This window comes from Lepidochelys kempii, chromosome 4 (genome assembly GCF_965140265.1).
Source record: "Lepidochelys kempii isolate rLepKem1 chromosome 4, rLepKem1.hap2, whole genome shotgun sequence".
NCBI lineage: Eukaryota > Metazoa > Chordata > Testudines > Cheloniidae > Lepidochelys > Lepidochelys kempii.
Window position 1 is genome coordinate 41,514,405 of NC_133259.1, and position 19,068 is coordinate 41,533,472.

The 19,068-nt window shown below is 37.2% G+C and overlaps 1 protein-coding gene across 8 annotated transcripts in view; it reads right to left on the reverse strand.

Annotated features, from left to right (window-relative positions):
- Window positions 1-19,068, reverse strand: part of ANKRD50 (ankyrin repeat domain containing 50) — a 48,209-nt gene that overhangs the window by 21,958 nt on the left and 7,183 nt on the right. For 7 of the 8 annotated variants that reach the window (XR_012158551.1, XM_073341077.1, XM_073341080.1 and 4 more), the window contains one exon: window positions 1,524-1,753. The exons of the other annotated variant lie outside the window; for it this stretch is intronic. Coding sequence is in view for 6 of the 7 variants with exons in the window: in XM_073341077.1 (XP_073197178.1) it covers window positions 1,524-1,753 (230 nt within the window). In the remaining variant the exon portion in view is untranslated. The remainder of the gene's footprint in view (window positions 1-1,523; window positions 1,754-19,068) is intronic. 8 annotated transcript variants of the gene reach the window in all.

Genomic DNA, 19,068 nt, shown 5'->3' on the forward strand with positions numbered 1-19,068 from the left:
GTGCTGGAGAAAAAAGTTTCTTGAATTGGAGAGGCAAGTAAAGACGTTACTGAGAATGAGAGAAGCTGAGGACTTCTGCCCACACCAGACCCTACATGAACACTGAGCGCTACAGCGAGTATAATAAATACTCTAGCTAGTGACAAACTGGACAATTTATTAAGAGTTATAATATTCTTCTCTGGTGGAGATACAATCTTCTCCAAATATACTCACATTCATTTCAAGTTTTGTCATTATGTTGGGTTTCATTCTCTCTGGCTATATGTAATAGCCAGAGATGCCAGAGAAGAAAAGATTTTAATGGTTCCACAGAGTTGCAACATTTCAAGCTAACTTCCTTATTATGTTATTCATCAAACCACCCTCTGAGGAAATGAGAAGCTAATTCATTCAAATGACATTTATTTCAAAGCTTATACATTAGTTCTGCTGATTTTTCTTGTTAGAAACTCCATCTGGAAATATACTTCGAAGACAACAGAACAGCAATTTTTCAGGACTAATCTGCAACACAGTGTGATTCAAAAGAATGGAAATAAAATTGCTCTGAAGGTAGTTTTTCTCTGCTTTTTTGGACAACGGCTAAATCTCTAAGCAGCCAAGGTTTGAAAAACTATTCCCACACATACACCCAAAGAAACTCTAAGAAGCCACCCAAAGCTTCTCTTAATTTTAGTTCTCATAGTCTCCCAAATACTATTTTCATACTTGCCACTGATTAATACAGTACCTGATTTCAAAATGCAGTTATCACATTATCCTTTGGCCACTGTGAAAACTAATAAGCTTATCCAAGATTTGGGGCTATATTCCATAATCACATTTTCGTTCCAATTGTTGCCTTAAAACACACAGGCTTTATACACAGGCCTGGAATGCAGTCTTGGTGCTTCCCTTTATTAAACTTCAAGAAACTCCCAGTAACAATAGCATCACACTGATGAAATGATCTTATGACACAGCAAAGACTGGATGAACAAGTTGTAGGAGATTCTTTACTGTATAACCTTTGCCAAGAAATATACTCCCAAGACCTAATTTTGCACTCAGTTACACCCATGCACTTAGCTTGCAAAGTTTAGCCCCTGCTTTCTCAAATAAGATGACATCTTGATGTTAGATGAAAAAAATCTCAGAGACTCTTGCAGTCTGTGTGTATAGGGGAAGGTATATGAGGGGGGAACATATACTCTATACATACCACCGCTACACTTACAAAATCATGACATAGCTTTTTAAGACCAGAAAAAGAAGAAAGACAGCTTTGTGCCAACCTTACCTGGCAGATCTAATTTACCAATGAAGTACTTTGATACTATATATTACCTGCTGATCAGCACTAGAGAAAACCCCCAACACAGGAATATATGTTTAGGATTGTCAAGGTTTTTAACTCTTTGGCAACAAATTTAGAGCAATAAAATGTATACTTTGCACTTTCAACCATCAGTAAGGTTCCTGTAAAATTATGTTTGTTACAGTGCATAGGTAGCTAACAATTCATAATTGCTTGTACTCACCTGTAAACATTTTTGTCACAGTTTTACTCTGCTTGCGAGCAGAGCAGAGGAGGAGCAACCAAGGAGGGAAGAACTCGTAGTGATCAGCTAAAAGCTCTGCAATAGTTCCAGATATGCCCGTAGAAGTCTGTTCACCTTCTGCAACATTACAACCCTCATCAATCGAATCTACAAGCAGAAAGAGGCTCTGCTGGGGGGGCTTCATCCCCAAAAGTGGAAGCAGAATGCACCTGTAAGAATTATTAAACAAAACAAAATAAAAAAATCAATATTCTAAATATATTGCGCAACACACAAGTTATTGTAATAGTCATTCATGTCAAAGTGACAACCTTTTAAAAGTACACTACCATTTTTAAAACTATCTGAGGAAAGGATTTTAGACGGTTACTTTTAATTGAGAATATACTGTCGTAGACTAAGGTTTTTATTAAATAAAGGTATTCTGAATAAAGGCAATCTGATCAATTAGTGATGTTCATCTTGACTAAGCAATGCTAGTGTTCTGGCAACATCAGTAAATTACAATTTATGAAAAGCATATACATTTTTCAAGGGCCCTTAGAAGAATTTTAGCTTACAAACTACGTTTCTCTGTTCAAAGTTTAGAAAGTTCACTAACATTGTGTACCAACTAATATTAAGTACTTTTTATCACAAACTACGCGTGAGTGATGATGGTGAAAAGTCTCAAATAAGAAAAAAAGCATACCTGAGCCTTCTAAGTTGTCAGTGTTATATACTTTACAAAAAGTTTAGTTTTATAAAGAACCATGATCCTATATTTATATTTCATGCTGTCAAGACGAAAAATAATTTAACCCAGGTGTGCTATAGTCATTTTGGTGGTGTATTTCCTTGGGATAATGAAATTGTAGTTTTTTCATTCCTACTCAAGTGGCAAAGATCCCAAGGCTGTGGAACTGAATTCGCAACAATGATTCCTGAGCGTGCAAGAGTCCACATTAGTGGATCCAATTGTAGGATTTAGGCCTAAATATATTGTAAATAATAAATTCTCTAAAAACATCTAAGGCAACCAGATTTAAATGTATTTAACATTGTTCTCATACTGAATGGCATTATTAAAAAACCATGTATACTCCACTTTAAAATACAGCCTACCTTTGCATTTATGTGTATTTGTTTACAGTCACTAGTACACAAACTATACTTCATAATTGCTAGAATGTAACTATTTATTCAGCACTTCCATTCTACATCACAAAGACAGGTTAAAAATTTCCAAGCACCTGAATGATGCAGGAGCTTAAGATCTACAGATTACCAACGGAACTGAAGCACTTAAGTGCCTAAACTGCTTTTGACAATTCAATTTTACAGTGAAAAAATTCTGAACAGGATGCTGAGATATATCACTGTGATGGGTTAGGATCATGTAAGTACCGAGATCGATTAGATGTTTACATACTTTTGTAGGTTTGCTCTTTTGGTACATCCCCTAGGTAAATAAGTCATATGACTATTATAAGTCCAGTTTCAAAAGGTAGATCCTTTCATTTGTTTTACTAAATGAATTTAACTTGTAAACGTTTTAACTAAAATTTAATGATTAGTTGCCATGCAAATTAAAATATAGCGAACTCCTTCCCACTAATGGGGAAACACTGCCCTCTTTTCAGATGTGAAGAGTCTCCCTTAGCAGTACTGAAGTGGTTTTCCTCTTGAGAAGGTATGGCGGGGGGAGGAGATGGATGAGAAAAAGAGTAAAAAGAGAGGCTGTGAAAGAAGCATCAGTTCCTGCACAGCGTGGTAGCATGTTCCACCAGATTTCAATGTGTGTTAGTGCACTACACTACCAAAAATACTCCTACGGAAAAGCAAGTAGTACAAGATTATACAGTATACACCTTTTTCTCTCATACTTTCAGTATATTTAACATTAAATTAACTTTTAATTCTCCCCTACCTTTTATCAGGTTCCCAGGGATTACGTGGAACAACTTCTCTAACCCTTCCTATCCACCAAAAACTCAGCTGCCCTTTCAGAAGCATTTAGTTGCCCAAATGTTACTTCCAAATAAAGTAAGTAACTTTTAAATACGTTGGAAGCGTAAAACAGCTACCAATTTACAGAAAAGAAATTAAAGTAGCTAGAGGATCAAAATTATTGCTTTAAGGGATGCCAAGCTCCCAGAGAAAGAAGACAGATACCCATATTCTACTACCTCTGTCCCAAAATACTGCCTCTTCCCTGTCAGTTATTTATGTATGTTTCATTGGTGGATGAAATTTTTGCACTGGATCTTTTTCTATCAAAACAATTTTTCTTCTCATGTAGTTCTCTGTGTGAAGTTAGTTTTACATTTCAAAGTAATGTGTCATATCTGAAATTAATTGATAGTAATGGCTCCAGTTTTTAAATGATAAAAAACCCCATTCTAATTCAAAGCAACATAAAAAAACAAAAAGAAAAATGCAAGTGATCTTTTCAAGACACAGTACAAGTGTATCTGGGTTTCTCATAGTTTCCTTTTTAATATTCACTTATTGTGAACACAACTAAATAGAATTATCAAGTTTCATGTTTGGGAGGGGGGAGAAGTCTTCACTTATTTTGTTTGATAAACATTATTTTATTTCTGAATCTTAACCTAATTTAAATTCCACCAGAAAAAAAAAAAAAGTGATGAATTACAGTGTGAGTTGCAACCAGTCCTCCAAGGTTAAAGGATCATAGCAGAAGAAGAGCAAGTAGTAAAGGAACCATTTATTACCCCCTCTTTTCAAAATGAGCTTACAAACCACTTGCTAACCTCCTCTTCTACCAGTGTGATGACCTCAGGCCTATGCAACAGATTCTTCAATCAGAAAGCTGTTCACAGAGTGAAATAATGCCTGAAAAACAGGCTTTTTTTTAAAACAATTTATTCTGTTTTTCAAGAAGAATGAACTGTGATTCTTCATCCCTTCTTGTTTCAGGTCAATGCAGACACAGTAATATGTCTGGAAGAAAGAGAATATGTAATTGTACTAAAGTGACCTAAGAAGAGTTTTGGCAGGGGAAAAATATGATCCCTAGACATTACACACACTTTCAAAACAGAGATGCAGTAAGATGGTGGCTGAATTTTCAGAGAACATTCATGAATGCAATACTCAGATTTCAGACACTATTCATTTTTACTTCTATATAACTTATGCACTTAATTTTTTTTCAAGTGCATATTAAAAATTCATTAATTCAATGCAGAATTAACACAACTTCTCAAAACCTAGTGTGCAAATGTATATAATTACTAGGGCTGTCAATTAATCGCAGTTAACTCACGTGATTAACTAAAAAAAATTAATCACAGTTTTAATTGCACTGTTAAACAACAGAATACCAATTGTAATTTATTAAATATTTTGGATGTTCTTCTACATTTTCATATATATTGTATTCTGTGTTGTAACTGAAACCCAAATGTATATTATTTTTTATTACAAACATCTGCATTGTAAAAATGATAAACAAAATAGTATTTTTCAATTCACCTCATACAAGTACTGTAGTGTAATCTCTTTATCCTGAAAGTGCAACTTACAAATGTAGATTTTTTTTGTTATGTAAATGCACTCAAAACAAAACAATGTAAAACTTCAAAGCCTACAAGTCCACTCGGTCCTACTCCTTGTTCAGCCAATTGCTAAGACAAAGAAGTTTGTTTACATTTACAGGAGATAATGCTGCCCTTTTCTTATTTACAATGTCACCTGAAAGTGAGAACAGGCATTTGCACGGCCCTTTTGTAGCTGGCACTGCAAGTGCCAAATATGCTAAACATTCGTGTGCCCCTTCATGCTTCGGCCTCCATTCCAGAGGACATGCTTCCACGCGGATGATGCTCGTTAAAAAAAAAGTGTTAATTAAATTTGTGACTGAACTCCTTGGGGGAGAACTGTATGTCCCCTGCTCTGTTTTACCCACATTCTGTCATATATTTCATGTTATAACAGTCCCGGATGATGACCCAGCATGTGTTGTTTATTTTAAGAACACTTTCACTGCAGATTTAACAAAATGCAAAGAAGGTACCAATGTGAGATATCTATAGATAGCTACAGCACTTGACCCAAGGTTTCGAACCACCAAAAAACTTTTAACCTAGCAGTTAGAGACCTCACCGAGGATGAGATGTTCGAATCCATTTTTGTCTGTCTTCTACCTCTCAGGAAAGTCCCTAAAGAACTGGGTTATAGGTAAGCTTGGCAAAGTTTCATTTTTTATTTTTTAAAATATTTGATCATATCTGCTTTTAAGTTCCACCCCCCCAATTTTTATTTAACTATTTAAATTTTCTTAGCGGCATAAAATTACAGAGAGTCAGACAATATTATTTAATGACAGTAGATGTTGAGATTCAAAAAGTTAAAACTGTATAATCATTTAAACAAATTTTCAACATCCCATGTCAAAATATACAAAGTAAGTAGCCTTAATTCAAACTTTAATAAGTTCTCAAGTAGCATTTTTCTTTCTTTGGTATTTGTAAATTTTGATCATCTCTGGAAATATTTTTCCATCAGTTTGTATGTGTACAATGATATCAACATTTAGATAAAAATCTAATCAACAAATTTAGTTATAGGGTATTCGGTGGTGGGTCTTTCTCAATCCCCCCTGTTGAAACTGTTGCACTTTGTACAAAAAATTAATATTCACTGGAACAGGGACTCGAACTTGGGTCTCCCACATTCTAGGTGAATGACTCTATAGCCAGCAGTTAGGGTATTCTCACTCTCTCTAGCCAATTATTTATACAACATGGAACAGTGGATTTGGGTTAGGTGCATAAACACAGGAGAGGGTTCACAGCTGGGAAACCTGAGAAGAGTTAGGCACTCAGCAAGTTTTGGCTCTCCTCACCATTTCCTACTGGCTCACTTAGATGGCTTCCTGCTCATCTTGCTGGCTTTTGTGAATACCACTCTTAGGTGTCTAAAACATTCCATACCTGAAGAAGCTAATTTAGGACTAAGGATTCCACTAGGCAGTAAGGTGCCTAAACTTGGCTACTGTAATGCTAAGCTAAATTCCCCCAGTAGATCTAGCCTGCAAAATCACTAAGTACATACCAGCTAAAGTTACAGAGCAAAACTTTTTCTGTTTGGCCGCTGGTATACAATTCCCTCAAATGCATGCAATATAGCTATAAAACAAACCCAGGTTTGTAATTTCTTGTGGACTGTAGGCCATTTGGAGGAAATCTCTTTGGGTGCATTTATTTTGGCTATGGTTATAGTTGTGGCTTTAAGGTTTCTCTCAGCAATTATTTTGTTTTTGCACTGGTAAAATCCCCTTGCTACATCTGCTGTAGGCAAACACTACAACTAAGTTAAACTAAGTTAACTATATTTTACTTACTTAGCGATATGCCAAATTTCCAGTTAGCCCAAAGGAAAGCACAATACATAAGAACACAAGAATGGTCATACTGGGTCAAATCAATGGGTCATCTAGCCCAGTATCCTGTCTTCCAACAGTGGACAGTGACAGATGCTTCAGAGGGAATGAACAGAACAGGGCAATTTATTAAGTGATCCATCCCGTCATCCAAGCCCAGCTTCTGGCAATCAGAGGTTTAGGGACACTCAAAGCATGATGTTGCATCCCTGACCTTCTTGCCTAATAGCCATTGATGGACCTGTCCTCCATGAATTTATCTAATTATTTTTTGAACCCAGTTATACTTCTGGCCTTCACAACATCCCCTGGAAATTAGGTCCACAGTTTCACTGTGTGTTGTTTGAAGAAGTAATTCCTCATGTTTGTTTTAAACTGCTGCCTATTGCATTCGGTGACCCCTTGTCATGTTATGTGAAGGGATAAAAACCACTTCCTAGTTCACTTTCTCCACACCCTTCATGATTTTATAGACCTCAGTTTTATCTCCCCTTTACTCATCTTTTTCTAAGATGAACTGTCCTAATCCTTTTAATCTCTCTTCATAGGGAAGTTGTTCCATACCCCTAATCAATTTTGTTGTCCATTTCCCAATATATCTTTTTTTGAGATGGGGCAACCAGTACTGCACATAGTATTCAAGGTATGGGCATGCCATGGATTCATAGAGCAGCATTGATATTTTTGGTCTTATTATCTATCCCTTTCCTAATGGTTCATAACATTTTATTAGCTTTTTTGACTGATGCTGCACATCGAGCAGATGTTTTCAGAGAACTATCCATGATGACTCCAAGATCTCTTTCTTGAGAGGTAACAGCGAATCTAGAATCCACCATTTTGTGTGTATAGTTTGCACATTTTCCAATATGCATTACTTTTCACGTATCAACACTGAATTTCATCTGCCATTTACCTGCCCAGTCACCCAATTTGTGAGATTCCTCTGTAACTCTTCCCAGTCATCTTTGGACTTATCTCGAGTAATTTTGTATCATCTGCAAATTTTGCTACCTCACTGTTTACCCACTTTTCCAGATCATTTATGAATATGTTGAAGAGCACTGGTCCCATTACAGATCCTTGTAGAACCCCACTGACCATTTATTTCTACCATTTGTTTCCTATCTAGTTACTGATCCATGAGGACCTTCCGTCTTAGCTGACCGCTTACAAGCCTTTGGTGTCAGACACGGTTAAAGGTTTTCTGAAAGTCCAGGTACATTATTTCCATTGGATTATCCTTCCCATGTGCTTGTTAACCCTCTCAAGGAATTCTAATAGATTGGTGAAGCATGATTTCCCTTTTCAAAGCTGTGTTGACTCTTCCACAACATGCTGTGTTCATCCATCTGTCTGATAATTCTGTTCTTCCTGATGGTTTCACCTAATCTGCCTGATACTGAAGACAGATTTACGGGCCTGTCATTGCCAAGATCGCCTCTGGAGCCTTTCTAAAAAATTGGCATTAAATTAGTATCCTCCACTGATCTAGCACAGAGGCCAATTTACAAACCAGAGTGTGTAATTCTGAAACATCATATCCGAGTTCCTTCAGAACGCTTGGATGAATACCATTTTGTCCTGGTGACTTATTACTGTTTAGTTTATCAATTTGTTTCAAATCCTCCTTTACCAACACCTCAATCTGGGACAGTTCCTCAGATCTGTCACCTAAAAGGATGGCTCAGGTGTAGATCTCTCCCCCACATCCTCTGCAGTGAAGACTGATGCAAATAATTCATTTAGCTTCTCGCAAAATGAGGCCCCATTCTCAGTTGTCCTAAACACCATTAATGACTGAGAACTTCCAGTGATGATTTCTAGAAGCACAGCATAAAATTTAGTGGAGCTCACAGGAAGCAGAACTTAGGGAAATATATGCTTTCTTGTAGTGGTAGGGCCATTGGGAGTATTTTGCAAGTAACCAGATTTCCTTTTCCTACTTATAATATGTAGAGAAGACAACTAAAATATGACTATAGTAACCACATCGTAGCTGAAAATTCTTTCCTCATGCCCGTTAGAGGGCTGGAGAAGGTTGCTTATCTTCCTATATTTACAAGCAGGACATGTTTGCTTTATGGTGGATGTGTAATATGATCACTTTACATAACCTGTCACTTTGATTTCCAGCTCCTTCTTTTCTGGATCTTCCACAGTGGCACTGATTTTGTCACACAAATTAAGATCTATACCTCAGATGACTAAAATAATTTACACTAAATTATCATTACTTTTTCTTTCATGGTTGTTTTCAACTAGCTTCTAAATATCCCCTTGGATCTCTCATGTTGGCTCAGGGAAATTAGGATTAACTAGATTTTTGAAAAACCTCAGTTAAAAAATATTTTAATGTTTATTCAAAAGCAATGAAGTAAACAAAAATAATAGATTAAGTCCATGGAACAAAAATGCCCTATCAGTTTATTTTTAGAAGATCATATGATTGGAAACCAACCCATAAACTAGTTACAGTCACTGTTCTCTGTGTTCCCCCCAGTTTCCCAATCTGTAAAACTGAAAAAAACAACAACCTCCTTTAGAAAACACTTTGAAATTACTGATAAAAGGCACTATAAAAAGAATGAAACTATTAAAAAGAAGTTGTTGACCAATCAGTGCTCTCATTTTGACATACAACAGAATGTATAAAACTGCAGTTAGTTTTACAACAACTTTGTAACCAAATGCATTCCAAAATTAAGCAATTTGGTCTTTTTATTCTCCTCCAGTAAACAGCCAGCTCCCTTAGCCATACAGAATCAATCTTCACTCCCAGTCAATAGAGCTCCTTCAATAACCAATGTTATCTAAACAAATACTTTGCCTCAGTCTTTAATAAGACTAAAGAGGATCTTAGGAATAATGGTAGCATGACAAATGGGAATGAGGATATGGAGGTAGATATTACCATATTTGAGGTAGAAGCGAAACTCAAACAGCTTAATGGGACTAAATCGGGGGGCCCAGATAATCTTCATCCAAGAATATTAAAGGAATTGGCACAGGAAATTGCAAGCCCATTAGCAAGAATTTTTAATGAATCTGTAAACTCAGGGGTTGTACCGTATGATTGGAGAATTGCTAACATAGTTCCTGTTTTTAAGAAAGGGAAAAAAAGTGATCCAGGTAATTATAGGCCTGTTAGTTTGACATCTCTAGTATGCAAGGTCTTGGAAAAAATTTTGAAGGAGAAGATAGTTAAGGACATTGAAGTCAGTGGTAAATGGGACAAAATACGACATGGTTTTACAAAAGGTAGATTGTGCCAAACCAACCTAACCTTTTTTGAGAAAGTAACAGATTTTTTTAGACAAAGGAAACGCAGTGGATCTAATTTACCTAGATTTTAGTAAGGCATTTGATACCGTGCCACATGGGGAATTATTAGTTAATTGGATAAGATGGGACCAATAGGAAAATTGAAAGGTGGATAAGGAATTGGTTAAAGGGGAGACTACAGCGGGTCCTACTGAAAGGTGAACTGTCAGGCTGGAGGGAGGTTACCAGTGGAGTTCTTCAAGGATCAGTTCTGGGACCAATCTTATTTAATCTTTTTATTACTGACCTTGGCACAAAAAGTGGGAGTGTGCTAATAAAGTTTGCGGATGATACAAAGCTGGGAAGTATTGTCAATTTAGAGAAGGATAGGGATACCCTACAGGAGGATCTGGATGACCTTGTAAACTGGAGTAACAGTCATAGGATGAAATTTAATAGTGAAAAGTGTAAGGTCATGCATTTAGGGATTAATAACAAGAATTTTAGTTATAAGCTAGGGACGCATCAATTAGAAGTAACGGAGGAGGAAAAGGACCTTGGAGTATTGGTTGATCATAGGATGACTATGAACCGCCAATATGATATGGCTGTGAAAAAAGCTAATGCGGTCTTGGGATGCATCAGGAGAGGTATTTCCAGTAGGGATAAGGAGGTTTTAGTACCGTTATACAAGGCACTGGTGAGACCTCACCTGGAATACTGTGTGCAGTTCTGGTCTCCCATGTTTAAGAAGGATGAAATCAAACTGGAACAGGTACAGAGAAGGGCTATTAGGATGATCCAAGGAATGGAAAACTTGTCTTATGAAAGGAGACTCAGGGAGCTTGGCTTGTTTAGCCTAACTAAAAGAAGGTTGAGGGGAGATATGATTGCTCTCTATAAATATATCAGAGGGATAAATACCGGAGAGGGAGAGGAATTATTTAAGCTCAGTACCAATGTGGACACAAGAACAAATGGATATAAACTGGCCACTAGGAAATTTAGACTAGAAATTAGACAAAGGTTTTTAACCATGAGAGGAGTGAAGCTTTGGAATAGCCTTCCGAGGGAAGCAGTGGGGGCAAAAAAAAAAAATCTATCTGGCTTCAAGATTAAACTCGATAAGTTTATGGAGGAGATGATATGATGGGATAACATGGTTTTGGTAATTAAATATTCATGGTAAATAGGCCCAATGGCCTGGGATGGACTATTAGATGGGGTGAGATCCGAGTTACCCAGGAAAGAATTTTCTGTAGTATCTGGCTGATGAATCTTGCCCATATGCTCAGGGTTTAGCTGATTGCCATATTTGGGGTCGGGAAGGAATTTTCCTCCAGGCAGATTGGAAGAGGCCCTGGAGGTTTTTCACCTTCCTCTGTAGCATGGGGCACGGGTCACTTGCTGGAGGATTCTCTGCTTCTCGAGTCTTTAAACTACGATTTGAGGACTTCAATAGCACAGATATAGGTGCAAGGTTTTTTTTTGTAGGAGTAGTGGGTGAAATTCTGTGGCCTGTGTTGTGCAGGAGGTCAGACTAGATGATCATAATGGTCCCTTCTGACCTAAATATCTATGAATCTAGTTGAACATACTAACATTAAACTGAATCCAAGTTCCCACAGCTTTATGCATTCTAGATTGGTCACTTTACAAAACTGTGAAACATAACTAACAAATGACAAATCTGACTAGTCTGGATTTATATATTGCCCAGACAGACAATAAGCAGAGACTGACTTCTATATAGAAGATCATAAATATTGACTTTCAAAGCAAATATTAACCACAGAAAAGGTGGGGAGAGGGAAGGCTGAGGAGCTGGGGCACTGAACTATTAGAGGAGAATACACTCTACACTCTGACTCTTGACAGATGTATTTTGAGTTTATATTCTAGGTAATTACACTTCTGATTGTTCTGTAATCATGTAATAAAAGGCACTACCACAAGGCATATGCACGAAGTGACTCAGTAATGGTACAACAGGTTAACAATCTGGGTTTAATGTTAGATTAGTCTTTTCAATATATTTGATCTCAGGAGGTAGGGAGCTATGGAGACTATTTCTGTGTGACATGGGATTCTTCAGCCACCTTGGAACAGCAGACTGGGTCTAGACCACCATATGTCTAATTACATATCTTCTGGGGTTTTCAGTGTACAGGCTGGACAGTAAAATGAAGCTTTTGACAAGTCCAATTCCAAAAATACTGGTTAACATGAAAGAGTTCTGCTGGAATTCATCTCATACCTGGTTGTATACTTGGGGTAGAGTATTCCCTTTTTTGTTGCTTTACCATATATCTTTTCCCCTCATTTACTGAGTCAAAATGCTTGCTTTCAATCTTTAATTTCAGTAGCCCTTAGCGGCAGAGAAGTCTTTATATTCCATTCTATGTGGTTATTTTGTTTATCTTTCTCTTCCTTCTATTTCTAGCAGATAGTTCCTTACATAAAGGTTTTATTAACTTTCCATACATCCTTGTATAGTATCTACTGTCCACTCTGCACACTTAACTTTGGTATGTATTCTATAGTTTATTTAGTAAGATCCATTTTTAGCATTATCTATAATAGAACAGGGCAATTGATAGCTGTTATTGTACTATCACTTTCTTTTTTCCCCCCTTTACCATATACAGGAACAAATAGGTTATAAACGGGGTGCCTTAGGGCACTAAAGAGAGGAATGTTTTTCCTTCAAAAAAAAGGAAAAGGAAGTAAACAAATAAGGAAAAATGTCAGCATAAAATATTTGGGAATCAAATTAATGCAGGTGTTAGAATATTCCTTAATTCGTGTTTTCTGGAAAATAATCACAGTTCCATTTTTGTGGGATGAAGGGTGAGATCGAAGGCTGAAACAGGAAGCAGCAGCATAGTAGGATACTATAATGGAGTTGATTTTGAAATTGCGGCATACTGCTGGGTATGCAATAGGTTAATGAAATGGCTTGGATAGTTTACCTGATACTAACTATCCCAAGGACAAAGCTAGTATGAAATATACCTGTACCACCACTGCCACTCCTCATGCCCAAGATAACGTCCCCTAAATTTTAAGGCAATTCACTGGAAAAAGTTTCTTGCTTCACCAGGGTTTAAAATGCCAGTCATTTTAAGTTTCTTATCATTAAAAATTATATAGCAGAGGAGGTGAAAGGAATAGCTAGTATATTCTTGAGTTTGGTGAGAATACAAACTTTCACCAACTGCATCCAACATCTGATATACCCATGAATAGACCCTCTCCTGCTGTCTCCTAGGACACTTCTTTGTGAAGCTACACAGCAGAATGATGTGGTATCTAGGTATTTATACCATGCTCATCATTGATAAAATACCAAAAATGTACATCCCTTCCTCATTGTTTTATAAGGAACAAATCAATAGAACAATCTTTGGACTGTAACTCTTCTTGTGTGGTCCCACTATTTCCTCTCTTGCTCTCCCTCTAGTACATCTACAATGCAACTGTCAAAATCTTCTTGCTTGACCCATACATGGACCACAGTTACCCTCCCCCTTTCTGAAAATCCCTAGTAGCCCCCACTGGACCCATCAAATACCTATTAAAGCAAACAGATTCCTGTTCTTACTTTCAAGGTGTGGCTCACTTACATGCCAGCAAGTCTTTCTGATCTTTTGATCACATCCTACCTGCCACACCTTGAAAGCAAAGGATAGTATCGTATGGCTTTCTTCCGTTCCACCCACACCATGAATCATCTTAGTGTAGCGACAGGATCCCACTCTCTTGAAAACCCACTTCCTTTACACCACCTTCAAAGGCCACCTCCCATGCAAACATCCCCACCACCACTCCAACTTTTTATTTAAAAAGACACAAATAATCACCATCCTCTGGGTCTCCTAATCTAAAAGACAAATGGAAAAGAGAATAAATTCTTCAAGCAGGAAATATATCTTTATATCTAATACACATGTGGCTATTACGAAGCATCGTTAATTTAAAATGAATTAATAGCTATTACTACCTCACAGGCAGATTTCTCAGTCTTCCTGATATATGGCCATTCCACACATTAACATCCATTCCAGGACAAGAGCTAGGTCCCCTTCAGAGTATTGCTCCACTTCTGCTTTCAGCAATAAATCAGTGGTTCTCAAACTTGTATTGGTGACCCCTTTTACATAGCAAAGCTCGAAGTGCAACCCCCCCTTATAAATTAAGAATACTTAACACTAGTATAAATGCTGGAGGTGAAGCAGGGTTGGGGGAGAGGCTGACAGCTTGTGACCCCTCACATAATAACCTCATGACCCCGAGGGATCACAAACCCCAGTTTGAGAACCCCTGTTCTAAATGCTAGTTTCTCCCAGAGTTCTAGGAGCTTATGTTGACATACTCAATTTCTGCTAGCTCACAGAAGCCTGTTCTAAATCTTTCGTGTGTTTTTTTTTTTTTTTTTTTTAAAGAAGAATTTGAACACTGAGTCACCTGTCTGACAACTCTCAAAACACTGGCACAAGTCCTGGCTGTTGGGAAAAAATAAATCAGGACTAGTTAAGTAGCACCATCTTAAAGCAAGTGGACAGAAATTCATTATAAGAGTACTAGTCTTGTTTTTTACGATTACATGAAAGAGGTTTCAAAACACTAAAATATATACTAGTCTGTTCTAGTCTAGTCTGCAGGAGTTATTAGACTTGTGAAATACTTCACAGGAAAAGATGGAAGATTTAAGATTGCACTAGGTGGATGAAAGACGAAACATTAGTGTCTATTAAAATACAAGATGAGAAAGGTCTCTAACTTGTCATAATTAAAATTCCCTAAGGGAAACTATCTTAGAGCAATTCAAACTGAATAGGTTAAATGGTATTATGTTCAATGTGTTCACAATGATTCCATACATAAAGAGAAGAATCCAACTTACTCTTACAAACACTATTACATCACCAGAGGTTCTAAAACAGAAAAGCTTCTAGAGAAATGTCACCAAGTACTTAAACTTAATACTTAACTTTCTAATACTCTAGAGCATCAAGCTGGAGAGTGAGAACATGGAAGTACAGTATTCTTCACACAAGACACTGTTTTATTAATTGTGATAAGTAAAAACGTAACAGGCAATCCAGAATAGTCACGTTTTAGTTTGTACCCTTTCAAAATGGAGTATACCACCTATTGCAAAGTAAGCAGGGTTTCATTAAAGTGGAGAAATGATGTATACTAAAAAAATAAGAATTTTCTTTATGAAACATGCAATTTTACAACAGAAAGTTAAAAAAGGCTCAGTCAGAACTACCATTTGAGTAGTCAATTTCCCTTTAATCTTGTGTGCTGGTTCCTTGCAATGAAAGAATTATTTCTTCACCTCTGCGTTGGAGTTATCTTCAGTCTGTGTCCTGGTCCTTGCATTATTTTGGACTTTCAATAACATCTACTTTAGAATAAAGTTACTGCACAATTAAAGCTAGGGGTCAAATGCTATGTTCTTTAGTGCAAAACCCAGGAAGTGAATTACTAGATCACGTAACTACATATTTCTAATTTAGTCCAGTTGGTTAAGCACAGAGAAGAACGGTATTCAGGATAGTCTATGTGAACTGTTGCAGAGAGTAATAAGTTAACAAGACAGCTAGTGATTTATAACAACATTTAGCATTTATATACTGTAGCCTTCAAAGTATATATCCACAGTGGATACAATTACAGTTTAGTTTTATGGGCTTATTTTATTTTGCTTTGTTCCTTATTTCTCTCACCGAGACAGTCTTGGTCAGTTTTGTGTTTTTAGCTAGATCTCAAAAGATCTTTTGATCTTGTAGGTAATAGCACAGTTTACCATAAACAGAGAAGAAGGTCCTGTGTTGTAACAGTAGACAGAGCCTTCAAAAACTATTTAATATGTAGGAAGAGATGAAATATTTGCTATGTTTACACTTTTTCAAAACAATGCAGATTTTTTTTGACTGAAGGTCTTATTGTAGATAAACTTGAATTTTAAAAATAAACTATCATATCCACTTGATGAAGGTGGACGTTCTTGGCATAACATTTCAGAACCAGAGATCAAGAGTTCAAAAAAAAAAAAACACTTTTTTTATGGTTGACTCTTTGGTACTGGAGTTATAGAAAAGAGAATATCTGTTTTAAGTATTGTTACATACAAAACATGCATGCATATGTGGACTTTTATACTTTCTTTTTAAAGAGTGGCCTTTTATATTTGCCTATTATGTGTTCAGAGCTTTCTCAAACAGCAGCAGAAAGAAATTAGTCAAGTCAGTTTCATTGCTGCTATTTAGAACCCAAAGGACTCAGCAAGGCTGAGAAGAACCATGACTATTTCACTCTGCCGCTGCCTGGGAAAGCTATGATCACAGCAGACACTGCCTGGAGCTATTCACAGGGAAAGAGGATAACGGTCTCCCCCCCCCCCCCCCAAAAAAAAAGCACCACCCACGTAGAAGCCGGGGAGGATTGTGGTGGTGTCTTCCAGCAGCCAGGACCTGGAAGGAGGGGGAAGGATGTAGTGGACCCTCACTGCAGCAGTCAGGAGACTCAAGTAAGAGAGGACAGGGTATGAAGAGTCAGGTTACCTGACTTTTCCAGAGCAAAATACAAAAGATGACAGAGCACAGTGCAGACAGCACACTGTTAGAAAAATCAACATCCTCCTACTTCACGGCAGCCTAACTTTAGGCTACTGCAACTATCCACAGACTAGATCTAGCTGGTTACCACAGTCCAGCTGGTTCCATATCGGCCTCTGGCTAATACACATCTAGTCATTTTTTCCAGCCTTGATGGTAGTATGGTCTTTCACTAAACTTAGCTCTATTAAAAAGGAAAAGCTGGAACACCAATGTGCCATGCCCTCACCTTTTACTCTCAAAGGTAAGACCTTTCTCACAGCTATGATTTTGAACTTATGAGCATCAGTGAAACTCTCAAAGATAGCATCCACTTCATACTGCTGACAGCTGTGAACAGCAGAGCAGGCAAACAGTATGAAGTAGACAGCACTGTAGTTATGCATTAGGGAGATGGACCCAAAACACTGGGGAGGGGTAAAATAGCTAAGATCCATCCTACTCCCCTTCAAAGCAGCCAGGATCATCTCTAGACAAAACTCTTGCCTCAGCAGCTAGTGATGTGGAGCTTCATAGTTTCAGACACCCACTCGTCAAAGTCCAAGCAGCAAGAACCCGAAATGGCAGCAGTCATTCAAAAGGGAACTGGCTGTTGCCTCAATGGTGAAGATCTACACAATCAGTATTTTAAAAATTGAACAGTAAGCACCATCAATCTAAAGCACAATCTAGTTCATATATTTCCACCATGCTAGCAAGGTGCTTCAAATAAATAAATTTAAGACACTACAGTCCAAACAATGAAACATACTAATTAACTACTTGATAAAGTCTGTGTAATTCCTGAACATTCAAATTACTATTATAAAAAGAACAGCTTCTTCACAGTTCTCATTTGACTAGTTATACTAAAATACTAATACACTTGAGCAATAAAATAAATAAATAAAAGAATAAAACCAAAGATTTCTTCTCATTTGCTTTTAAATGGGACTATGCTCAGAAAAGCAACAGTAAAAAAAGGGACTGTGGCGGTAGTGTATATTTATGATCTCTCAGTGGACTTCCACTCCACTTTTGCTCAGTAAATAAGTAGATTTTTTTTCCCCCAAACTGCAAGACCTGTAAAACTCAATCTGAAAGCAAAGCATGTTCTCATCACTTAAAAGGGAGGTAAAAGCCATCCTGAAATTGGAACTTTGTTGACAATACAGCAGCCAGAAAAAAATCCAGCTCATTCCCTGATAGCCCTGCAGAGTCAATATTGCTAACAGGAGGAAAAATAATATACAGTAAACTTTTGTCTCTAAAGAAAGCTGACTGAATACACAGATTGAGTAAGATTTTAAATCAAATTTCTGACCATGAAACACAAAAGCTCTAGCCCTTTACACATTTTTCAAACACATGCCATTCCAGTGAACAACACAGCTACTAATGTAGGTGAAGTTACTTATGTGCATGTAAATGTACAGGATGACAGCTTTTATATGGCAACTTCTGGACATATGATTTACTGCTGCCCAAAGCGATGTACTCCAGTACTACATAAGCTTTCGTTTCCAACTCCGACACCCAAAAGCAATATATACCCCAACTTCAAACTTGCACCTAACAAAAAATGTTCAGTGACCTCCTATGCTTTTGTATAAAACAGATCAGCATACGTGGTCACACATTTCATGCACTTGAAGTTCTACTGCTTTAACACTGCTGACACTGTTAAGGTTTTGCATTAGAATGCATGTTTGACAAAACAGAAATATATATAGTCTTTATATATCCATTGGAAATGGAAGTGAAAGCCTTATGGAACCCTAGAATATGGGAAGATGACAAAGAATGTGGATGTCTCTCCCTTTAACATTTTCATGCCTATGAATTTTTTGGGTGGATGGTGTATATCTTGCTGCAACCTTAACTGTCACTAAATGTAGTTCTGTTTATTAATTTCCTTGTTTTGCCTTAAAAAAAAAAAACACATTTTTTTGCTATACCTCAGTGGATAACTCCCCAGAATCAAGAAGAGCTGAACCTCCATAGGAATCAGAGGGAGAACCTGTGATGCTGAAATTGCTCCTGTGACAACCCTCCTGAAGAGCTGTGACATGCCACACTAGGTTATGCTTCCATGAAAGTTTAATCCCTATTTAAAAGCAAGCGTATGAAGAAGAACCCTCTATGTTTAGCACAGATGACAACCTATCAGCTACAGGAACTTCCATGAAGAATTCCATGCAACACAGACTTGGAGCAGCTCTTCCCTTATCTTCTCATATCTTGGTATTCATGGCCTTAATCA